Source organism: Rhopalosiphum maidis, chromosome 1, assembly GCF_003676215.2.
Source record: "Rhopalosiphum maidis isolate BTI-1 chromosome 1, ASM367621v3, whole genome shotgun sequence".
NCBI lineage: Eukaryota > Metazoa > Arthropoda > Insecta > Hemiptera > Aphididae > Rhopalosiphum > Rhopalosiphum maidis.
In genome coordinates, this window is record NC_040877.1 from 21,709,305 (window position 1) to 21,731,396 (window position 22,092).

At 22.8% G+C, this 22,092-nt stretch overlaps 1 protein-coding gene across 2 annotated transcripts; it reads right to left on the bottom strand.

Annotated features, from left to right (window-relative positions):
• Positions 1–1,924: 1,924 nt before the first annotated feature.
• Positions 1,925–20,197, bottom strand: LOC113548763. 2 transcript variants are annotated; one of them, XM_026949811.1, is made up of 21 exons: positions 20,144–20,197; positions 19,963–20,044; positions 19,744–19,904; positions 16,468–16,704; positions 15,922–16,108; positions 13,590–13,750; positions 13,390–13,521; positions 13,145–13,330; positions 12,460–12,642; positions 11,742–12,380; positions 10,133–10,285; positions 9,116–9,409; positions 7,195–7,339; positions 7,047–7,133; positions 6,393–6,520; positions 5,557–5,682; positions 5,283–5,487; positions 4,286–4,431; positions 3,976–4,191; positions 2,981–3,082; positions 1,925–2,018 (listed from the first exon to the last, which is right to left on the bottom strand). In XM_026949811.1, exons 2-21 carry the CDS (start codon positions 19,991–19,993, stop codon positions 1,935–1,937), a joined length of 3,603 nt encoding a protein of 1,200 aa, XP_026805612.1. In that variant the 5' UTR covers positions 19,994–20,044; positions 20,144–20,197; the 3' UTR covers positions 1,925–1,934. The 2 variants fall into 2 exon arrangements, with proteins under 2 accessions (XP_026805612.1, XP_026805611.1); XM_026949810.1 differs by lacking the exon at positions 20,144–20,197 and having other exon boundaries at positions 19,963–20,080.
• Between the last annotated feature and the right edge of the window lie 1,895 nt (positions 20,198–22,092).

Genomic DNA, 22,092 nt, shown 5'->3' on the forward strand with positions numbered 1-22,092 from the left:
CATGTCTAAAATTCAAAAAACAGATCATAAAAATAATAATCAAACATTTTAATTTAAAATTTGTTTTTATTTTCATATATATATATATTTATTAAAAACGTATAAGTATGCCTATACGGCTATACCTCTGCTACTATTCATAAGAGCTATATAATTATAGGTTACAGATTATAGTAACAATAACCATTTAAATAAATGAAAAAATATTCAATTTTTATGGGTTATATGTTAATTCAGATGTGAACCGCCTTAAAGCAACCATAAGGATTGAAAAAATAAACTATAACCACCCTCCGAGTCTCAAGTAATATTAAAATTGATATAATTTTTGTTGAAAACAGTCCAGTTGTATTTAACACTTTTTATTTTGAAATTAATTAATTGTTTACTTTATTTTATTATTTTATATAAAAAATGGTATGTGACGCTACACTATTCTATGTGAATAAATTCTTTTAACTCTGTTACATAGGTCGTCATGTTTCTTCTATTTCTTACTGAGACGTCTTACAGAGGTCACATAATGACCAATTCTATTTGAGCCACTTGAAGAAATGACCAACAATATTGTTAAACAGACTTAATTGTATTATGTTATATGTATTATGCTGTTAAGTTCTCAGACGTAATTATAAGAGTTCTTTGTTTTAGTTTTGATGTCAGCGTTATAATTTAAAATCTATAAATAAATAATTATTTTAATAAAATGGTTATTTGCCATAAAACAATGTTCATAAATCTGCGTTATTATAAATTCCTATTCATTATAAATGGAATAGTGTAGTGAACGATCCTTAAAGATGTTCATTGATTGATTTATTATAACTAAAAATAATAAAATATATATTTTGTAAAATCAATTTAATGATGATTTACCACAGTTTAGGGTGATTCATCAAGTATACCCTACCTTTTATACTTTAATAATGTATTTAATCAGATATTTATTTTTGGAATTTTTAATTATATTTAAAGCATACGTGTCCATGTTTTAAAATACTTAAAATAATTAATCTATTTAAAGAGTATCTTGTATCAATAAAAACTTCCTTTTTTCAAATGAAAACTAATCTTTTTTCATTTTAAATTGACAGCCAGATAATTTTTTTGAAAATGTTATAACATTTTAATAAATAATAGTTACTACTAATTATAAATCATATTAGCCCGCATATTTTTTAAACCTACTTTCATAAAATATTATTCTTTAGTATATCGAATTAGTATAGTCATCTAATACATCTTAAATTACATTAAAAATCAAAGTATTTTAAAATATGGTTCTTAAACGTATGAGTACATAAAAATTCTACAACTCAGAATTTGAATACATGCATTATTAAAGAAAACATGTTGGTATCATGCTTGATGAATCAAACTGCATATTAACTTATACTAATAAATCATCGGTTAAGATCAATGATGGGTAGTATCAAAATAAATTCTACTGCAAATTATTCGTACTGTAAAAAGTGATAAGTAAAATCTACTAATACTTCAATAAGACGACAAATGTTTATTTTGTCACAAATAGTGGTTTTTACAACACATATTACTTTAAATTCTTCGATCTACGAATTATTCTAACAATAGAAGATTATTGAATAATTTAAAATAGTAAAAATATTATTATTATAAAATCTAAAAATAAAATGTTCTTATTAAGCAATTATTATTGCAATTAAGTATTTGGTTTAAAATTATATTTTTTTGATATTACATAATTATCATTGGTAAAAACTAGTATTTTTATAAAAATTTGTGTTTCTATTACTTAATTTTATATTTATGACTTACATAGTTCAATTTTTATATAAATTAAAGTTCTACATTAAACCAATCGATTAAGTTTTTTTTTACTTAAACTCTAATTAATTTCATAATTTTATACTATACATTCAATTATTATTTAATATATATTTTAAAGAAAGTAACTACATCCGTAATTGATCCTCTTCTTCCAACATTTTGCGAATATCTAATTTATTCATAAAATAATAGCTACATTGTCTGCCTTTCTGTAAATTAAAAAACAATTTTGTTTGATTAATGTAATTGCATGGTAATAAAAATTATACAACAAATATTATTGGTCAATAAAAAGTATAAAGACAATTAGTTGGTCCTGAAAAAGCTGTATATGTCATTAATTCTATCAAAAGAACATGACCTCCATTAATTTAATTAATAAGCAATAGTATCTGATTATTTATTTTGTTTTAATTTTAAACGTATTCATTAAAAATTAACCCAATTTATATTCGTAATAAGTAGGGCTGGGATTTGTATATAAATACATATTTTTATTAAAACATAATAATTTAAGTATTGCATATGATAAGTTCATTTCACGTGATTTGCAATAAAATAAGATATATTTTATTTTACATATTTCGTCATAAATACATATTTTAATATTATTTGTAAAATTCTGAATTTTTTTTACATATTTCGTAAATTTCGACAGTTTGGGTGGTTTAGTAGTATTATACATTTAGACTTCGATAATTAGAGTACTCATAAAAATTGTAAGTGAATAATGCATACAGGAAATAAGTATATGAAAGTATTAGTTAAACTTGATTATAGTTTTCTTTTTTGTTTCTGTTCAATAACTATACATTAATGATCTTAGATTGTACATTTGTACTTCTTAATATTCAACAATTATTAGATTAAAATATATTTAGCAATTTTCAACAGTATCAGTACTTGCGTTAGCGTGGTTTTGGAAATAGCTTTGTATTTTATATTTTTTAAACCAAATTGATTATAAATTAAAAACAATCAATTGTATATGTATATTATTCAAAAATTATTTAGAATTTAATTTCAAATCAATTTGGTTAACATAATTTTACATTTTTTTCATTGCATATTTTGGCCATTTTGATTAAATATTTATGGTTTTTATTACATATAAATCCCAGCCCTAGTAATAAGTAATAACTTATAACATGATCTTATGATATATTTATACCAGGTCTTTAGCTATACGATTGGCACCATTTCCAATTAAAATTGTACTCATTTTTTCCACTTGATCTACAGACATAGCATAATGCAATGCTGTTCGTTCAATCTGTAAAAAACATCATAACAATATATTTTATAAATATTGTGGTGTTCTAACAATTATCGATCAAATTTATCTCTATAAAAATTCCTAATTTTATAAAAAAAAATATAAAAAACAACACAGTTATCAAAATCAAAATAATAAATGAACAAAATATTTTGTATCAAAACAATATTATGTTATACTCCAATTAAAGTTGTATAATTTGAGGAAGTTGGATGAACCTTTTTCAATGAATATTATTTAGATAACGTAATTTCTTTAATGCCTGTAAATGTTTCTTGTACTTTTTTTAGTTACAATAATTATTAAAACTGTGAGTATACACAATTTTTATTTAAATTTTTATGCTCTACATTTTTAAAAATTATTATTTAAATAAAATAAATTATTCTGAATGAAGTTTGGTTAAATAATTTATATATTTTTTGATAGAATAGTATTCAGTGTTTATTTTATATGACGCCCATATGAGTCACATACGAGTATTGAGTTTACTCTACAAATAATCCAATTTAAAAAATTATTATTATCTATCAACAATAGAAAAAGTTTTTAAAATATTATTTAGTGTTTTATAATTACCATAGCAATTGAAAAATAAATAAATTCAAAATTACGATTATAACTTTTTAAATATAAAAACGATTTTGATAAAACAACTGAATGGGTCGATAAAATCTAGGGGGTCGGTGAACGGAATGAGTGTCAGGCAAAGTCCTAGTATTTTTTAATAAAAAAATTTTAGAAATGTACCACAACTAATATTATAATCTACTAACACGGAGATTTGGAAAAATGTAATAAATATTAAACTTATTTTATTGATTATAAGTATTTAAGGAACTAAAATCTTAATAATTTCCATTGAATAAAATATGATTGTTTTATCTTACATTATCAAGCACAAATAATGTAGTAGGAAAGTTTTCCGCAATTAATCGTAAGATTTCTTCATTTTGACTTAGTACAGCGATATGTAAACTGCATCGACTTCGTTCATTTTTCGCCATAGCTAACATGACACACTCGTCATTACGCTCTTTCAATATTTCTTCAACTTTACCCTGGGCACCCGAAAATATTTCCCGATGTAGTCGCTTTCGTTTTTCCTTGATTATATATTTCATTTCAAACCAAACAAAACCATTAATATTGTTAAGTTTATATTATAATAATTATACAGTTGTTCACTAGTTTACTAACTTCAAACGTCGGTATGCTTTTAAGGATAACTGATACATGAGAGTGACCTCTACTTAATGGTAATGCAAAAATGTCTTTATCTGTGTTCAAATCCAAAATATGGTTATACCCTTCCAATAAAAGTTGTATTAATTTGTTGTGTTCGCCTAAAATTTTAAATTTAATACGATTAAAATATAGCATTTCAAAGTACTAAACATCAATTTTATTACTATAAAACTCCGTAAAGAGATATGTATACAAGCAACTTCATGAATTTAATTTTTCACAGTATCTTTTTTTTATTGATACATCTAGTTATTAGCCGACAAACTTCTTAAATGTATTATTGATCATTGTTATTTATAAAGTAATATTTTGCAAACATACCATAAAAATAAATTTTCTATTATCAACTGTTATTTTTGTGACATCATTTGCTACTTAATTATCGATAGTTGAGCAATTATTAATTTTACAGACATTTTGGATTAAAAATTTGGATTTTTTTCAAGGATTTGGTGGTTTCCAAATTTATAAACAGGTTATAGGTCCATATTAGCTTGAGGAGAAGTTTATTAATAAAAATGTTATGTTTCAAATTGGATGTAAAAAAAGTCATAGTTGACAATAGTGGCTATTTAAAGCAAGATTACTCATGTTGATCGTATACATATTATTTATAGGCCTAGGTAACGAATATTGTATGCATTAGAGAGGAGTAAATTATTCGGTTTGAAGATAGGACAATTTTTTTTATCCGAAGCATGAATTTGCAATAAATGGATTTTGATTCGTTTATTTTGATCCCCTAGTTTTTATATTATACTAACTGGTGGTTTTGATGTAATAAATTCAATTTTATATCATGTTTTAGAGCATATTTTAAAATTTCAAATATATCTGAAAACCATTGTCTAATCATGGTTGGTAAACATAAATAATTAAGGCATACTTGCATATTTAGTATTTAAAACACATTATAATATTTATAGGTAATATATTTTTTATAACATACCTCTAGCTATAATATGAACCACGAACTTATCAATAGTTTTCACATTTTCTCTAATATTCGAACTCATCGCAATATCCCTCGGAGTTCTATAATATTCATCTCGAAGTGCAATATTCGCATCAAGTTCTTGCAACAATTGAAAGAATGCATTGCGGTTATGTGTTCTAGATGCAGCATAATGAATCATGTTCATTCCAAATTCATCCTAATGAAATAAAATTATTATTTTGAATACTATGTAAAAAAAAATAGTTGTATTTTCTAAACGTCTTACACGACTAATTTTTTTAAATTCTGGCTGATAGTTGTTGAATACATCCCAAGGTCTAAACATATTTTCAGAAACCTGAGGCTGATCTTCATTTAATATACCGTGTGTCTGAACTCTGGGTTGCAAAACCTGAACACAATATAGTGGCAATGAAACCACCATAAAGGAATGTTTCAGCCAACCATTGTGATAGGATATGATTATAATCATTCAAAATTTACTATTTATGATTTAAATTTAAAATACTGGACATAGAATTAAAAAAAATCGTTCATTCAAATTAAAATATTTCTGTATTTTAGTGATATTTTTTTATTTTTATTTATAAAAAGCACACGATTAGACACAATATTCCATCAAACACACAGATGAATTATGTAAAAAAATGTAATATAAACAAAATATATTAACATAAAATTGTATTAGTCAAAACAGAAATGGTTTACTAAAGAAATTATAAAATAAATTAACTATACAACAATTATAATTTGAAACTATATTAATTGTTTTAGAAAAATAATACAATATACATTTAAAAGCACCTTAAAAAAAATAATACCCAAAAAAAAAATGTAGGATTATTTATCTATTTTAAAAAATTGTTTAATTTATTATTTTATTTATCATAGTCATTAAATAAACATTTTTATTTTGTTAAAAAATAATTAATACATATTTTTAAGTCCCAAAATAAAATTACAATGCAATCATTACAATCTTTATAATTTAATTTCACTTAAAAATTATTTTAAGTTACACTATATGTCAAAAAGAAATCTAAATAATAATGATTTAGTTAAATTTTAGTTTTTAAATTATATAAACTTAGCCAAACTTACTCCGCTTTCTTGATCTAATTGCGGATCATCGTAATGGTTAGTCAAATGTTCAGCTAAGTAAAGAGTAGGATTAGATGGTCTGCGTTTTATAAGTTCCTTCAAACCAGAAGAAAGAGGTTTTCCGATAGCTAAAATAAATACCATAATTTATGAAATACTTAAAAAACTTAAATAATTCATAGTTGACATTTTGAAAACTTATATTTATAAATTTTAAAAGATTATCGATGAATATATCATAAATATATAAAAAAAATTTGTAAATTTTTTAATGTATAAGTAAAGAAGTATATCCTTATTATATGTATGAAGACAAACTTTAGAAAAGATAGAAACTAGGTATAGCATATGATATTTAAGCTTTGATAAATGTACATCAAAAATTATACTAAAATTAATTCATCCAAAGGTATACATTAAAAGAAAAATTGTCAAATAAATTATTTCAAAACATATCGATACTAATATTAATAATTTAATAATTTATTACAACTGTAATAGTGATAATTCAATTTATTCTTTTGTTTTAATTTTTTCAATAAATTATATTTCTTTGAAAAAAATATATGTATAAATAGTAATTTTCAATTAATATGTACTTAATATTTTCCAAATGCTTATATTGATCTAATCAGTCAGCTAGTAATCAATTACCTTTAATCAAGTATTCTCTGTCCTCGGCGGAAAATTGACTTGCACTCATAACCACCGAGAGTAATTTTCCAGAGCTACTAGAAGATCCTATATAAAGAAAATTCATTATTATAAATTATTATTTAAAAACCATTTCAATTGTATTAACTGTCCATATTTGCATCAATATTTTCCTTGTCGACCGTTTCTGTGTTATATGTTACGTAACCTAAAGTTTTACGTATCTTCTCTGGATCAAATGTGACATCACATTTTCCAAAAGTTGGTGCCGTTTGGTAATCAGCTTGAAATTCCTATGAATATTTCATGACTATTACTATGGATACAAACCAACAACAAGGGTTCCTATATATAACTGCCAAGTATAAAATTAGTCAAATCACTCTTAATTGACAATGGCATTCAGGTAATGATGGGCGAAATAGATACCTACCTAAACATGTTTACTTTTTACACACAAAAATAATAATAAATTATTGATTTTTAAATTTAAAGAACAAATAAATTAATATTTACTCCTATATTATAACCAACTAAACTTGCAAGTTTAATATTAAATTAATTAATACCTTTGCAAAGATGAACTTTGAGAATCAAATATTATAAACTACGGTATTATGAACTTTCCTAAAAGCATATGATCTATCACATTATGGTTGGATGGAATAATATGTTTACCTATCGGCCATCACTTTCCGGTTGCCAAATAATACCTTTATATTAATGTATTTTAATTATATTTAACCATTTTTAGACCAAATTATTTTTTAATATATTATGTGAAAAATATTAAGAACTTAATTAATATACTGATTAATAATAATGATTAATTCTATATAATAGTGCACAAAATATTAATAATTAATTTTTAATTCAATTTCGAGAGTACATAATATTCTTGTCAGTTACGATACATAAATAAATATAATTTATATTTCTATAGTAAAATCCGTAAAATTAAAATTGTTTAATCCATCGTAATAACTCCATCCAATAACTAAAAAATCTTACGAAAAAAAAGCAGTAAACATGAAAATTCACATAACACTACACGGTATCCAACAAAATCGATTTGTTTTTAAATTTAAAAATAAATCATAGAATTGAAATTTTCACTAAATATTTATTTTACCATGTATTAAACAAGAATATATAATTTCCAAAATATTATTTTTTTACTTTATATGACTTTTTTGATTTACATAGATAACATTTTTGTTTAAAAACCTGTAATTTTAATACAAGCTTTCATAATACAACATTTTTTACTGTGGACAAAAAATATTAAAAATACATTGTCATGATTATTTTTTTTACAAGCGATTGAAATTTAAATTTAAGAGACATTGTATATTAAAATAAATAATAACGAAATAATTATTAAAATTTCTTCAAACAATTTATTATTTTTATAACTTAATGTTTGCTATTAGGTTTATTTTTATTTTTTAAACACAATAAAATTTTCAAAATATTTATTCTAATAATTTATTTCAAACAATTTATACAATTCATATCGTTCAACTATATATCAATATTAACCTATCAATTATAAGTCATGTTTTGCTATTAATTAATGCAATCTACCCATATAACAAAATTTGTAGTAATAATATAAATATAATTATAGAGAAACTATTCTTAGAAATATAGATACTGATCTACCTTTTTCTTCACTCAAAATCGTTTTTCATGAACAATGATTTATTATTGAATTAAAATTTAACACAATGTCATCTATTACAGTATAGTCTGCTTACTAAATAACGAGGTACATTTGAAAGTCAAAACAACATATAAAACAGACTGCAAAGCGAATTCCACGAATTATTTGCTAAAATTAAACACAATAAAACTTCTGTCACGTGAAATTCTTGATATTTTAAAGTAAAGTTACCATCAGTTTAAGCAATATAATAGATATTAAATACTTAAAAATATGTTTTTATAAAAAAATTTTTTTTTTTGTTATTTTGAAACTAAATTAATTATTATTAAATATAAATTGTTAAGTAAATAGATCAACTAAGTACTTATAATAGAATCTTTTGAAACAAAAGTTTACTTGCCTCTAAATTACTTTCTGTAAACAATTTGTCTATAAATGTCTTATCTTGCATACAATTTATATAATCGATTGCAGTCCATCCTTGCAAGTCAATCAATTTTAAAGTTTCTGGAAACTTATCCGTTAGGTATCCAAACACATCAAATTGTTCATAGATAACTGCTGTATGTAAAGGAGTTAAGCCTAAGCCACTTCTAGATTCACGAGCTAAACAGAACTTCTTTCGATCTAGAAGCTGAATTAGTTCATCTAAGTCTCCTACAGCACAGTAACGATGAATTTGATCAATTTTATTCTGAAAATCAATCGTAACATATATTTATATATTTTATAACTATCGTGCAAAAAACACTTTATCATAGAACCAACAGATAAGCATATTTTTTTGCTCTACTGAAAATCTCATATAAACATATAACATGTATTGATTGCCAAAACTAGAGTTAGATACCATTGTACTAGTTTTTTTGTCACTCACATTTTTTTATGCTTATTTTTTTATATTAAATAAAAACTTCAGGTTAATCATAAAGAAAAATATTAGAACACCAGAATTACTTTTTTGATTCCGTATACAAATGAAGCTAAATTTAAAATATTTATCTACTTTTTATAAATAGCTAAATCGAATAAATAATAAATCACTTTTATACAACATAAGTAGATAAAAATAATGTGCTCTATTTAAACAGCCATTTATTAAATTTAAATTAAATTTATAAGAAACCTTAAATGTTTTGAAGAACGTTGGAAAAAGATAAGGTAATAATAATAATAGACTTTTATTTAAAAATAGATGTATTTTTTAAGGTAAATTTTATATAAATTCAATAATTTATTGTTTCTTTGAAATTTCATAATTGGTTGAATTATTTAATCAAATAAAAATCAAAATATCAATTTTTTTTTAAATTAAAATTATATATTATATAACCTAACCTAAACTTTTTTGCATTAATTTCAATACCAACAAAAAAATTAAATATTATGCTATGGTTGATAATAATTGATTACTTACTGCATAAAATGGAATTTTATCAAGAAAATCTTGGATTTCTGGATTCTTTGAAGTTATTCCTACGAGTTTTTCATATTTACCATCTAAAATGTAGTCAGCAATTTGTTCTAAGCTACCTTGTTTTACTATTATTTGAGCTGAGTTTATACGTTCCTAAACACAAAAAATATAGAATATTATAAGATACTCTTATTAGATACTTTTAAACGTTAAAAATTATCTAATTCTTTTATTTTATAATACAAATGTTGGATTTCAGATTATCCTTAGCCATATAGTACACTCTATTTCATACAAAGTTAACCTAAAGTGACAGTTTTCTGCACACGGTAGTGGCTATCGGTATGCCAAATATCGCGATTCTGGAACGTCACTTTATTGTTTCAACAACCACCTATCTTACATTTTGCTAAAATTAACAAAGAAGTTAAGTATTTTTTCAACCTTGACTTGTCATCAAAAATTAAATTATTACAACGAAAGTCTACGAAACCCGATTTTAAATACTTTTTGACAAATACTCTAAAAATATTTGTTTTTTTGTATTTTTACTTTATAGAATAGTAAAAAATGGTTTTTTTCGTTTTTCTAATCAATTCTAATGTTAATGACCAATATTTACGTACTTAACTATTTTAAATTTTGTTTTTAAAATAATATTTTATCATAATTTTACTACTGTATTATAAGATTTAATCAAATTAGCAGACAACAAGAATAGTTGTCTGATCATCCCCGAATCTAAAATTTTTAAACCTATTAATGAATGTATTAAATATTTAACTTATATATTCTATATTTATAAATATAAGATTAAGTATGTATTTTTTATACTTCAATATCAAATGTATTTAACTGAAAAAAGTATTTATTAAATATTTTGAGTACTTTTTAAAAGTATTTATATTTATATTAAAAAAGTATTCGAATACAAATTTTAAATACAAATGATAACTAATATTTAAATAAATATTTCGAAACATGTTTGAAAAATATTCTTATTAAGACGTCAAAACCTGTGTTTCTAGTCGAATCAGAGATTGTTGTCACCTAAAGTTAAATCTCATACACTAATATACAAATAAAATATACAAAGTATAGACAAACTCATCTATGTTTTTTATATTATTTTTTTTTTATAAACATTCTATTTCAAATAGATAAAAATACCAATCTAATATTTAGTTAAATAATGTAATTATATTAACTCTAGACAGCAAAATTTTAAGAAAAAAATTAAATTTTTTACTAGATTGATATTATGACGTAACATATTATGTATAAATACATGAATTTATTCAGAAATAATTATCTAATTTTAATGAATTCATTAATCAGTTTAACCGTTAGATTAAAATACCTAAAACCATTTTTTTGCCTATTTTGCTACAGATACTTTTGCACATTTTACACATTAGTATCTTTTTTATATGACTACCTAGTACTTACATAAACATTGATAATACTATTAAGTAGATAGATACAAAATAATTATTGAATAATTAAACTATTTATATTACTATTTCCTAAATTTAATATCTAAAAACTCGTCTATTATAATAAGAAAAGTTTTTATTTACATAATTATTAAACTATATATATATTTTACCTCATTTTTAGTAGACTTCAATAGGTTATTACCAGTATATTCTATTTTATTAGTATCATTTAAGCTATTATCTTTATATATCCGGCCGTTTATAGGTAAAAAGTCTTCCAGCAACCCATTATTCAATGCTTGTCTAACCTCACCCAGTGTAAGACTATTCGGTTTTGAAACAATGTTTTTTGTACCATCAATGTCTTGAAATTCTGATTTTTTATATAATGAAATATAATTTTCATATCCATTATCATTATCAGAGTTATTATTTTTTTGATATTCATTATTATCAACATCGTCAATGTCTTGAAATTCCGATCGGGAGTATAAAGAAATAAAATTGTTACCTCTGTTTTTAAGATCATTATTTTCACTATTATCAATATTATTATCAATTTTTAATGGTTCTGATTGAATATTTAAAGAATTATTATTTTTAGGATATTTTATTTCAGTTGTATCAACATCATTAGTATTATTGATATTTTCAACATTATTTGTAATTTCAGCATTATATTTTGCAATATTAATATTGTCAATATCTTCCACATAATTTGTGATTTTAGCGTTGCCGGTATAATCAATATTTGTTGGATTTTTTTTTGTTGTACCACTGGTAGTTGAATTAGTTTGTATTTTAGATTCCTAAACAAACATTAAAACATTTACAAAGAAAAGTTTTTGTCTATAAAACAATTATGTATATTATATTATGAATACATACTTGAGTTAGTGTATTTTTAGAATTCAGTTTTTTTACAGTTTTTTCAACAGGCTCATAGAAAATATTCCAATCCCAAGAAGCCGGAAACTCGGATGCGATTCTTGGTGCTTTTGGTAAAATGATTAATAAATCATTGGGAATGTCACTTATCTTCACACCATTATTTTTAGGAGTTTTACCATTCTTAAATTTAAAAAAAACGGAATATATGTTTTTTATCAACATGAAATGTAATTAAATACAAATAATTTAAATCTATGTGAATAATATTTAATAATATTTATACATAAATATATAAGATTACATCAGTTATTGTACATAGGTCAACATGATAATATAGTATCCAATATACATTACTATAATATACTTTGTATATATATCATAATATATAGATTAAAACATAAATTATCATATCATTATACTGCGCTATACTGCTATGTCAGATTATTAAAAATTATTTACACTTAAATTCAAAAAAAAATATTTATTTTATAAATAATGATTAGAAAAAAAATATCTCATAGATCTTTAAATCACTAAATCATGTTATACATAAAAAATGATAATGCACCATAAATTATTGAAATTATTGATTTATTGTATAAATCATAAATATATAATTTAATAATAAATACATGACAATTAATACATGCATAACATAAGCATTGTGCCATTGACAACAAACCTTATCAATCACATTTTCATTTGCTCCTGCTTTAACGAGTCTGTTATACATAGGTATAATATGTTTCGGTGGAGAAATATAAGCATAATGTAAAGGTGTTCTTCCATCATTATCTCTTATATTCACAGTTTTAGGATTTTTATTTATTATATAATCTACAATACTTAGACGACCCAGCCCTACTGCCTGAAAAATAATTGGCTTCATTATTATAAAATTAATTGTAAGCATAACTTTATTTCAACCTTATGTAATGGAGTTAATCCATTCTTGTCTTTACTAGCTAAAACGTCTATAGGAACAGGATCACGATTCAATTTTTTCAATAACTCAAGATTATCGTCAATAACAGCTTTATGGATTTCCTTGATAATGCCCTTTAACAAACGAAAAAAAAAGCAATAGTAAAAAATGTATTTCGACAAAGTATAGAAATTTAAGTTACCATTATATAGGGTACCGCTTTCAAAAACTTGTTCACTGTTGTTTGTTTGCTAGTCTCAGTCAACAACTTATCTCCCAGTCCAGACCAAATAACCTTTGAAAGCTGTTTTATGTTACGTTCGTGTATCCATATTCGAATGTTAGAAGCTTTAATAGGAACCTCTAAAAAGATTAAGAAAGTACAATCAACCAATCTTACAAAATATAGATATACATTAAAATTTAAAATAACTTATAAATTATAAAAGTATCAAATAAAAAAATAAAATCAAATTACTTAAGCAACCTAACCTAACCTTATCGTAACTCATTATTTTTCTGACAAACTATGCTTATAAATACCAGTAAAATGTAAAAGTCTTAAAACAAAAAGTTTAATTCGCAGTCATACAAGTGAAAAACTTAATTTAAAAAATAAATATTTTTGAATGAAGTTTGGCATTACATTAATAACATATATCTAAAAAACAGAGCTTTAATTTAAAATTTTTCAAAAAAAGCTATCAAAAAACAAACTAAATTCAATTTTTTACCAAAATTCCTCCTCAAAGTAGATGATCTGAGCATTAATGTTCTATTTCTAATGTTTTCCCACAACAAAAAAAATAATAATAAATAAATAGTAAAAAAAACACATAGTTATAAAACATTCATCACTCCACTCAAAAATTTAATAACTTTCAACGCTGACTATAATAATGTATATTATACGTATAGGTATAATAATTTATTTTTAATAACACATTTTTAAATTTAACTCCATATCGGTATTCAAATGTTTAATATTACTAAATATGATGAATGAAAATAAATAATTTAAAATAAAACAAATATATATTAACTAACTTCAAAATAATTTTAAAATTGTAAAAAAAAGTGTTAGTAAAAAAAGATAATTTTTAAAACAATGACAAATGGCAATTACTATACAAAAATAAATTGAGTATTTCAGAAGACTACAATCACATACGGCATACTAAAACAAGTGCACAGATAAGTATTTTTTATGCATCGGTATATTTATGTATATTATATTAAATATATACAAAATTGTATAAGCATAACATTAAAAAAAGAAAATAAGCCAAGTCGCAAATCATTTATCCCAATGTAAATACACTATACAAATACTAAATAGTTTCCATGTGTGATAATACAAAAACATAACAATATAATAATCTGATTTAAAATAATAAAAACTGTTTTGAATATGTATTCAAATAAAATCTATTGTTTTTATATTTTAGATTCTGAACGGAGTGATGATGTATTGATTTTACAATGATGTGTTTTTTTTTATTTTATTTTTTTTTTTGTGTGTGTCTATCATCACGTTTTAGAGTAGAAATAATGTTTGAATTTTTTACTTCAGCCCCTTTTTGTAAAGAAAATTGAATCTAGTTGGTACTTTGAGGACTCGAAAGTAAACAATTTCCAGTAGTTTTCAAAAGCATCAGGAAAAACCCTGAAAAAGTAACGGAAAACGGGAATTTTTACGCACAACCACTTCAACAAAATCGATTTTTTGATTTTGCTGTAGCTCAAAAACGAATCATTGTAAATACTTAAAATTTTCACCAAATATTTATAAATGTTTATATTAGCGTTATTTACGATTAAATTTTTAAACTATTTATAGGCCATTGAAATTTTCGATTTTTCTAATTTTTTTTTGCTTGAAATACCGATAAAAAAATTTGTCTTTCCAAAAAATCTTTAAAATTTAATACAAGCCACAAGGTTTATTATTATTTGTACTTATTGTAGTAATCAAATGTTTACAAAATATATCAAAATCTCAAAAATTTACAAGAAATTTTGAAGTTGAAAATTCATAAAATTTTTGTGATTTATACCTAAGGTTAAAAACTCAATACAAATTTATCTATAATTTTTCCTTCAAGTAACTGTAAAAAAAATTCTAGCGTCATTATAGAAAAAATTGTATGAGTGTATAAAATTTAATTTTTTACGAAATCGCGTAAAATAACGATATAATACAATTAAAATATAGATAATAATATAATATATCCTACTAATTATTCTGACAAATCAGATCCATTCAGAATCGTTTTTCGTATACAATGATACCTTTCATTGCATTCAAATTTAACACATTCATTATAGTGACCTACTTTCCATCTTTACCATACAGTAGAGCAATACTCACTTACCTACTTTTTTACCATTTTATTTAATTACTACTTCTATAATGTTTATTAAAATATTTATTAATATTATTTTCTTAGTAAATGAATTAATAGACATCACGATAACTTTTTAAAGCTGTTAAGTATAATATTATCAACTAGTTATAACAGAAATTAAATTACCTTGATCTGAACCATCACTTTTATAATTATTTGGCAATGTAATATTTTCACTATACTCTAAATAATAAGTTGGCGTTTTATTATTTATATCCAATGAGTTAGGATCAGCACCAGCTTCTAACAGTAAATCCCAAACCCGTGAAACTTCTGAACAGGAACATATATAATGCAATGGAATCCTTAAAGTCTAAAAATCAAAAACATCAATTATATAAAATAACTCTAATTTTAAATAAAATTCTATAAAATAAATATTTTTTAAAAGTTCAAATTTTAAATAAAATTGAATTAATACTATAAAATATAAATAATAATAATATTATTACAATAATGATTATTCAGGAAAACTGTTATTAAACGATATTAAAAGTATTTCTACCAATTAAGTCTATCTAACCTTTCTAATTAGTTCAAAGTTATAATTTAACATATGAATAACTTTTTATAAATAATTACATATGGAGAGTTATAATATTACTAAATAATATTGCTAGGTCAGATAGTAACTTAAGCAAATTTATATTTAATTAATATTGAAACTATTACTTTATCTTTAATATGAACAGTTTGTGGATAATTTTTCACGAGCCACTCGACAATATCTAAAAAGTCATAATATATGACTTTATGCAATATAGTTACTCCATTTAAATCTTTACTGCAAACTAATTTTTCAGGAGGAATTTTATAAACATTTCTTGACGTGTTTCCATTCTCTAATAATACTTGCATATCTCTTAAATTTCCCTTACAGGCAGAATCTTGCAGCATCTCCATACGGGCCTAAAACACCACTGGCAAATTATTAAATGCAATAGGTACAAAATATCAGTATCACTATTCAAGGTGATTTTTTTATTATGAACCATTTTTTAGGAGTAATTTATGATATAGGTATTTAAAATATAGACAAGTGGATGAATGGAGCACTCAGAAGTACCCCGCAAAAATGTGGTCCACTACTCTACTCATCACTCCTTAAACATTTAAATTCCTATAAATCATAAACTATACAATAAAATCGTTCAAAATTTGATTTATACCTATTTAAATATTCCTAATAATATTCAGCTTCGGAATATAAAATTAAAAATGTATATTATTGTGTAAAAAAGTAAAAAGGTATCAAAAGTTAGAACAGTAAAAATAGAATTTTTTTTTAATTTTTTTTCAAAAACAGTTATTTAAAAAAAATATATTTTTAAAATCGTTAATTGTTTTTGAAATAATGAATAGTTCATTACAAAAGAATCACCTGGTATTTATAATTATTAAATATTATTTATTCACTTCATATTATTATCCACTGATAGAAAAACATAAATTATATTTTACTATAGGTACATTATATAACTAGATCTTTTAAATTAAATTTATTTAAATCAGCAATTAAATATTTATTTAAATTAAAAATTATTATTTAAATGAAACCTTTAAATTAAAAATATTTAGATCAAAGCTTCTATATTATACGCGTATATTGTGGATATATAATATTTAATGGCACATATAGTAGATACAGAAAGTCAGAAACTAAAAACACCCATCAACTAAAATAAACTATCTTAAAATTCGTCTAATCGTTACAACTTCTGTTGTTATGATTATTTCTAACTATTTATAATTATTTTTACATTCGAAGTAATAAATTAAATTAACTTAATTAATATACATAGAATGTAGATATTTATCATAGAAATATGTATTATATTATACATTTATATGTATACATACATTTATGTATTAATCTTGAGGATAATTTAACGAGATAAATAAAAAAGACTATCTACCAATCACTTATTAAATTAATTTAGAGTGAAATACATGACATAAAACATTATAGGTTTTGATGGTAGAGGGTCAAACAATAATTAGATATGTTAAAAAAAAATAAGTGTTTTTAATTAGAGGGAGGGGAGTCTTTTAGGTTTATTTAATTATCAAAATATCAAACCCTGAAATATCTTAATAATTAATTTTTAGACTTGATGGATAGCGTCTCTATATTATCGACTTTTAAATTATGACGTTTATTATAAATGCATATTTATATAAGTTATTCATCAATGTGTACGTTTAACTAAACATAACATTTCTGACCTACAATATTAGTATTGATCGTTTTCAAACATACTAGTCTAATCAAAGAAAACAAATATTAATAATTATAATCAAATATAAACCATTTAAAATTGATGTTTATAAATTTTACTAATCTTATTTCAAACAATTTGTTGATGTAATAAAATATATATACTACACTATGGTATAGTACTACACTACATACCTATACAACGATTATTATTAAACCTATAATCACTATACTTACATTTTTTTTTTATTATCTTTTACACTTTTGTTATTAATATCTAAATTAGTTTATTATAATATATCTATTGATTTTTAAAAAAAGTATTACTCTAGCTGTTTATCGCTTCGATTTGTGGTTCCGAAATTGTATACAGTTGATCGGATATAATCGTGTTTATAGTACTTTAGTACAATATATATATTCATTGGTTATTTTACAATAAGCCATAATGTTAGTTATAAAAACGTATAAATACAACTTAAATATTACCCATTTAGGATTTTAAATAAGTTAAATAAGTTAATAATTATTCATAAAATCAGTGGCGCAATAAAGGGGAGTGTTTTAGGTGTCTGAACACCCCCCTTGAGCCGTAACTTTTATCCATAGTATACTAACAAATTTGAAAATTTATTGGGGAACTACTGTATACGCTACTGGCGAACGCCCAATTTGAAAATACCCCAGGAGCGCTATACTGCATAAAATGAATAAGATAAAATGTACAAGTTTTAAAATGATGTGTGTGTTTAAAGACATATTTTATTATTGGTAGGAAATTATATCTATTTTGTACTATAAAAGTAATAAATATAAATTTTCATGTTTCATACATAATAATCAAGAAAAAAAATACAAAATTACAACAAAAAACTAAAATTTTCACGCATACCATTTTTTTACAAATTCAATTTTGTGTTAATGTTGTAATTCAAAAACAAGTATATATAAAGACTTAACATTTTCACCTAATATAAAATATATTAATAATTCTAGGTATCATTTTTTTTAAATATTTTTGATCATTTTTATCTTTCTTTTCTATTTAAGTGTTTACATATTTTAGCTTGCATACTCAACGTATACATAATAAGATTTTTATTTGTAATATAATTTATTTATTTTTACTAAAAAAAACTTGAAAAATGAATATAACATATCAAAGTAATACACAATTATTTTCTTATAGTAATTAAAAAAATAATATCAAAAATATTTTTATAAGCATTTGATTTTTAAATTTTGACTAAATTCAATCTTCTGGTTTTGCTATAGATTATTTTACAGAAAATAATAATAATTTGTAAATTGTAATTTATTTTTTTTTTTAATTTTAAACTAAAATATCTTAATGTGCAATTCAGGTGTCTTCATTTTATTTAAGTACATTATTATGTACATTATATAATGTGTTTAAGCTTTGAAGTTTTAAAGTTTTAAATTTGATCTCAGTATTGTTAAAAATGAATTTACTGCAGCAATTAATGTACTAATATTTTAAAATCTAACGACTAAAAATCTTCATAGTCTTTTATATATAAAATATACCTATCACTGCATTTTAAAACCTAATTATGTTAATTCATTTTAACCCTCCAAAATAAAAAATTAAGTACATATCACTATATTATCACTATATATAATAATGATGTGGACAATTACACTTAACTCATATAATTTAAAGGATTGAAATAAATTGTATAATCATTTAAATATAATCGTATATTTACTAAATAAATCGGAACTGATTGCAAAAACGCTTTGATTTTAGGATTTGTTGAATAGTGTCCAATTAATTTATAGCCTTCGCCATTCAGTAACTTTTCTTCCAAACTCTCCAAATTTCCGTCCTTAATCAGTTTTTTAATTTGGTATTGGTTCATAGGTAACGCTAAAATAATAGTTTTGAAAAATAAATTGTAAATCAATATATTATTTTTTTTACTTACTCCTTGGATAGTTATAATTAATATAGCACATATTTGGCCCTAAGCCAAATACATCATTTTTTTGAAAATTTTTTCGACATTTCTGTACATGAGGTTTCATTTAAATTTTCAATTAAATTCATTAATATTTATCTATAGTTTAAAAAAAAACACACAAATAAATATGATGATATGCACCTACCTCAATATTTGACACTATGAATTAAAATATCTTGTCTGGGTAGCAAGAAACGCCGATGACCCCGCTGTCCAATAGTCGTTGCTAACAACATTCAATATCGATAGGGTTAATGGTCATCGGGATTAGTTATGATCAGACAGAAGGGGAAGTATCAATTTTTTTTAGTTGCTTAAATATTACATAAGTTTTAATGTAATAAAATTGTTACATATTAAAATCAAATGGTTTCATTTAATTTTTTACAAAAACAAACAATTGCATGTACAATTTTAAATGTAATTAAGTACCTATACCTAATTAGTAATCACTAATACATAGCCCAAATAATAATTAACTCTCCAAATTTAATGTAATTTCATATCTTAATCTTAATCCAAAACGAAAAATAAACTGTCTAACTTTTCAAAATAATAATTAGGAAAACCTAACAAAAAAATTACATATAGGTAAACAAGAATATTTAAGCAAACTCAATTTTATTATTTAATTATAATTTAAAAGGAATAACATTAAAAACTTAATTTTAGAGACATATATAACATTCAAAATATTTTAACTCTTTTTGATAAATTGACTGATATTTTTAAATTTTTTTTCGATAATATACGTGTGTTAATAAAATTTTATTTCGAAGTTAGAACACTTGAAAAGTAAATAATTACAAAATCCTTTCTAATAATTTGTTTTTATCACTTAAATCAGCGTTTCTTAAACTGTGTTCCGCGAAGCTTAAGTAATATATGTAATAATAAAAAGCAATTTCACGCATCTCATTAAGTAATTATTATTAAAGTAATATTATAAACAATTATTATTATTTTTATTATTTTTTTTAACATATTTTTTAGTTAAATACCTTTAACACAATATTAGTATATGAAATAATTATATTTTTTTTTTTGCAAATAATCCTATAAAAAGCTTAAAAGCTAAAAAACAAAGTAGGGGTTCCACGATAAAAGTGGACGTCAAAAAAGGTTCTACGGATAAAAAAGTTTAAGAAACGCTGACTTAAATATTTCATAAATACTACATAGTCACATTATAAAATGATTTATACATATTTATATAAAATTGATCATATTTTATAGTAAGTTATTACATTAGGAAATAAAAGATATCAATCAATTTTAGTTATTTTATTATATTTCTTTATTTATAAATACAATGAAATTTTCAAATTACTTAAACTAATTCTATGTTTTTATCACTTAAATTATTTTAATATTTTAATTTTTGCCCATAATATATTAGATAAATTGTTATATTTATATAGCCATATACCCATTCAACACAGCACGTATAATCTACGTTTAAAATAAGGATAATGTTGGTGTGTATATATGTATATATATAATTAATATTCGTATAATATACGTATATTATTAGGGTATTAGTAGTTGGTCGAACTTAAATCGATTTACGTATAAGAATACACGAATATATTATAGGTTTAAAATACGTTGATGTATATTCGTATATTTTCCGTGGTAAAATTTCGTTTAATGAACGTTAATTATACGTGTATTTTTGGTGGAATTTACGTATATTACACACTATACATAAAATATACGTTGAATATTTTTTTAGCCAAAAATATCCATGATTTCTACTTATTATCAACTAAATATATTCGTATATTATACGTATAACTTTGGTGATTCGTATCCGTATATTATACGTTTACTATATACATATTTGTTTACTGGGTTGGTCAAAAAGCTTATTTGAAAGTTGAAAGTGTAATATAAAGTTCCTCGCATTACAAAATATAAATATTTTTAAAAAAATCGTCGTTTATATATTACGTACACAATGTTTGATTTGGAGGACGCAGGGACACGGAGTTCCCCTTCTTTTTAAATTTTTTTAGCGTACGCCTTCTATTTATTAAAACGAAACGCGGGAAACATGACATTTACTAATAAAGTTGTAAATCATCAGTTTTT

What these genes read in the sequence shown, in the direction of transcription:
- LOC113548763 (XM_026949810.1), bottom strand. Translation starts at nt 20,062, where the DNA reads ATGAAACCTCATGTACAGAAATGTCGAAAAAATTTTCAAAAAAATGAT. An exon ending in CTGTTCATATTAAAGATAAA is followed by an intron (nt 16,109 to 16,467) that starts GTAATAGTTTCA and finishes TTTGATTTTTAG; the next exon opens with ACTTTAAGGATTCCATTGCA. An exon ending in TTACAGAAAGTAATTTAGAG is followed by an intron (nt 7,340 to 9,115) that starts GCAAGTAAACTT and finishes AAATATTCATAG; the next exon opens with GAATTTCAAGCTGATTACCA.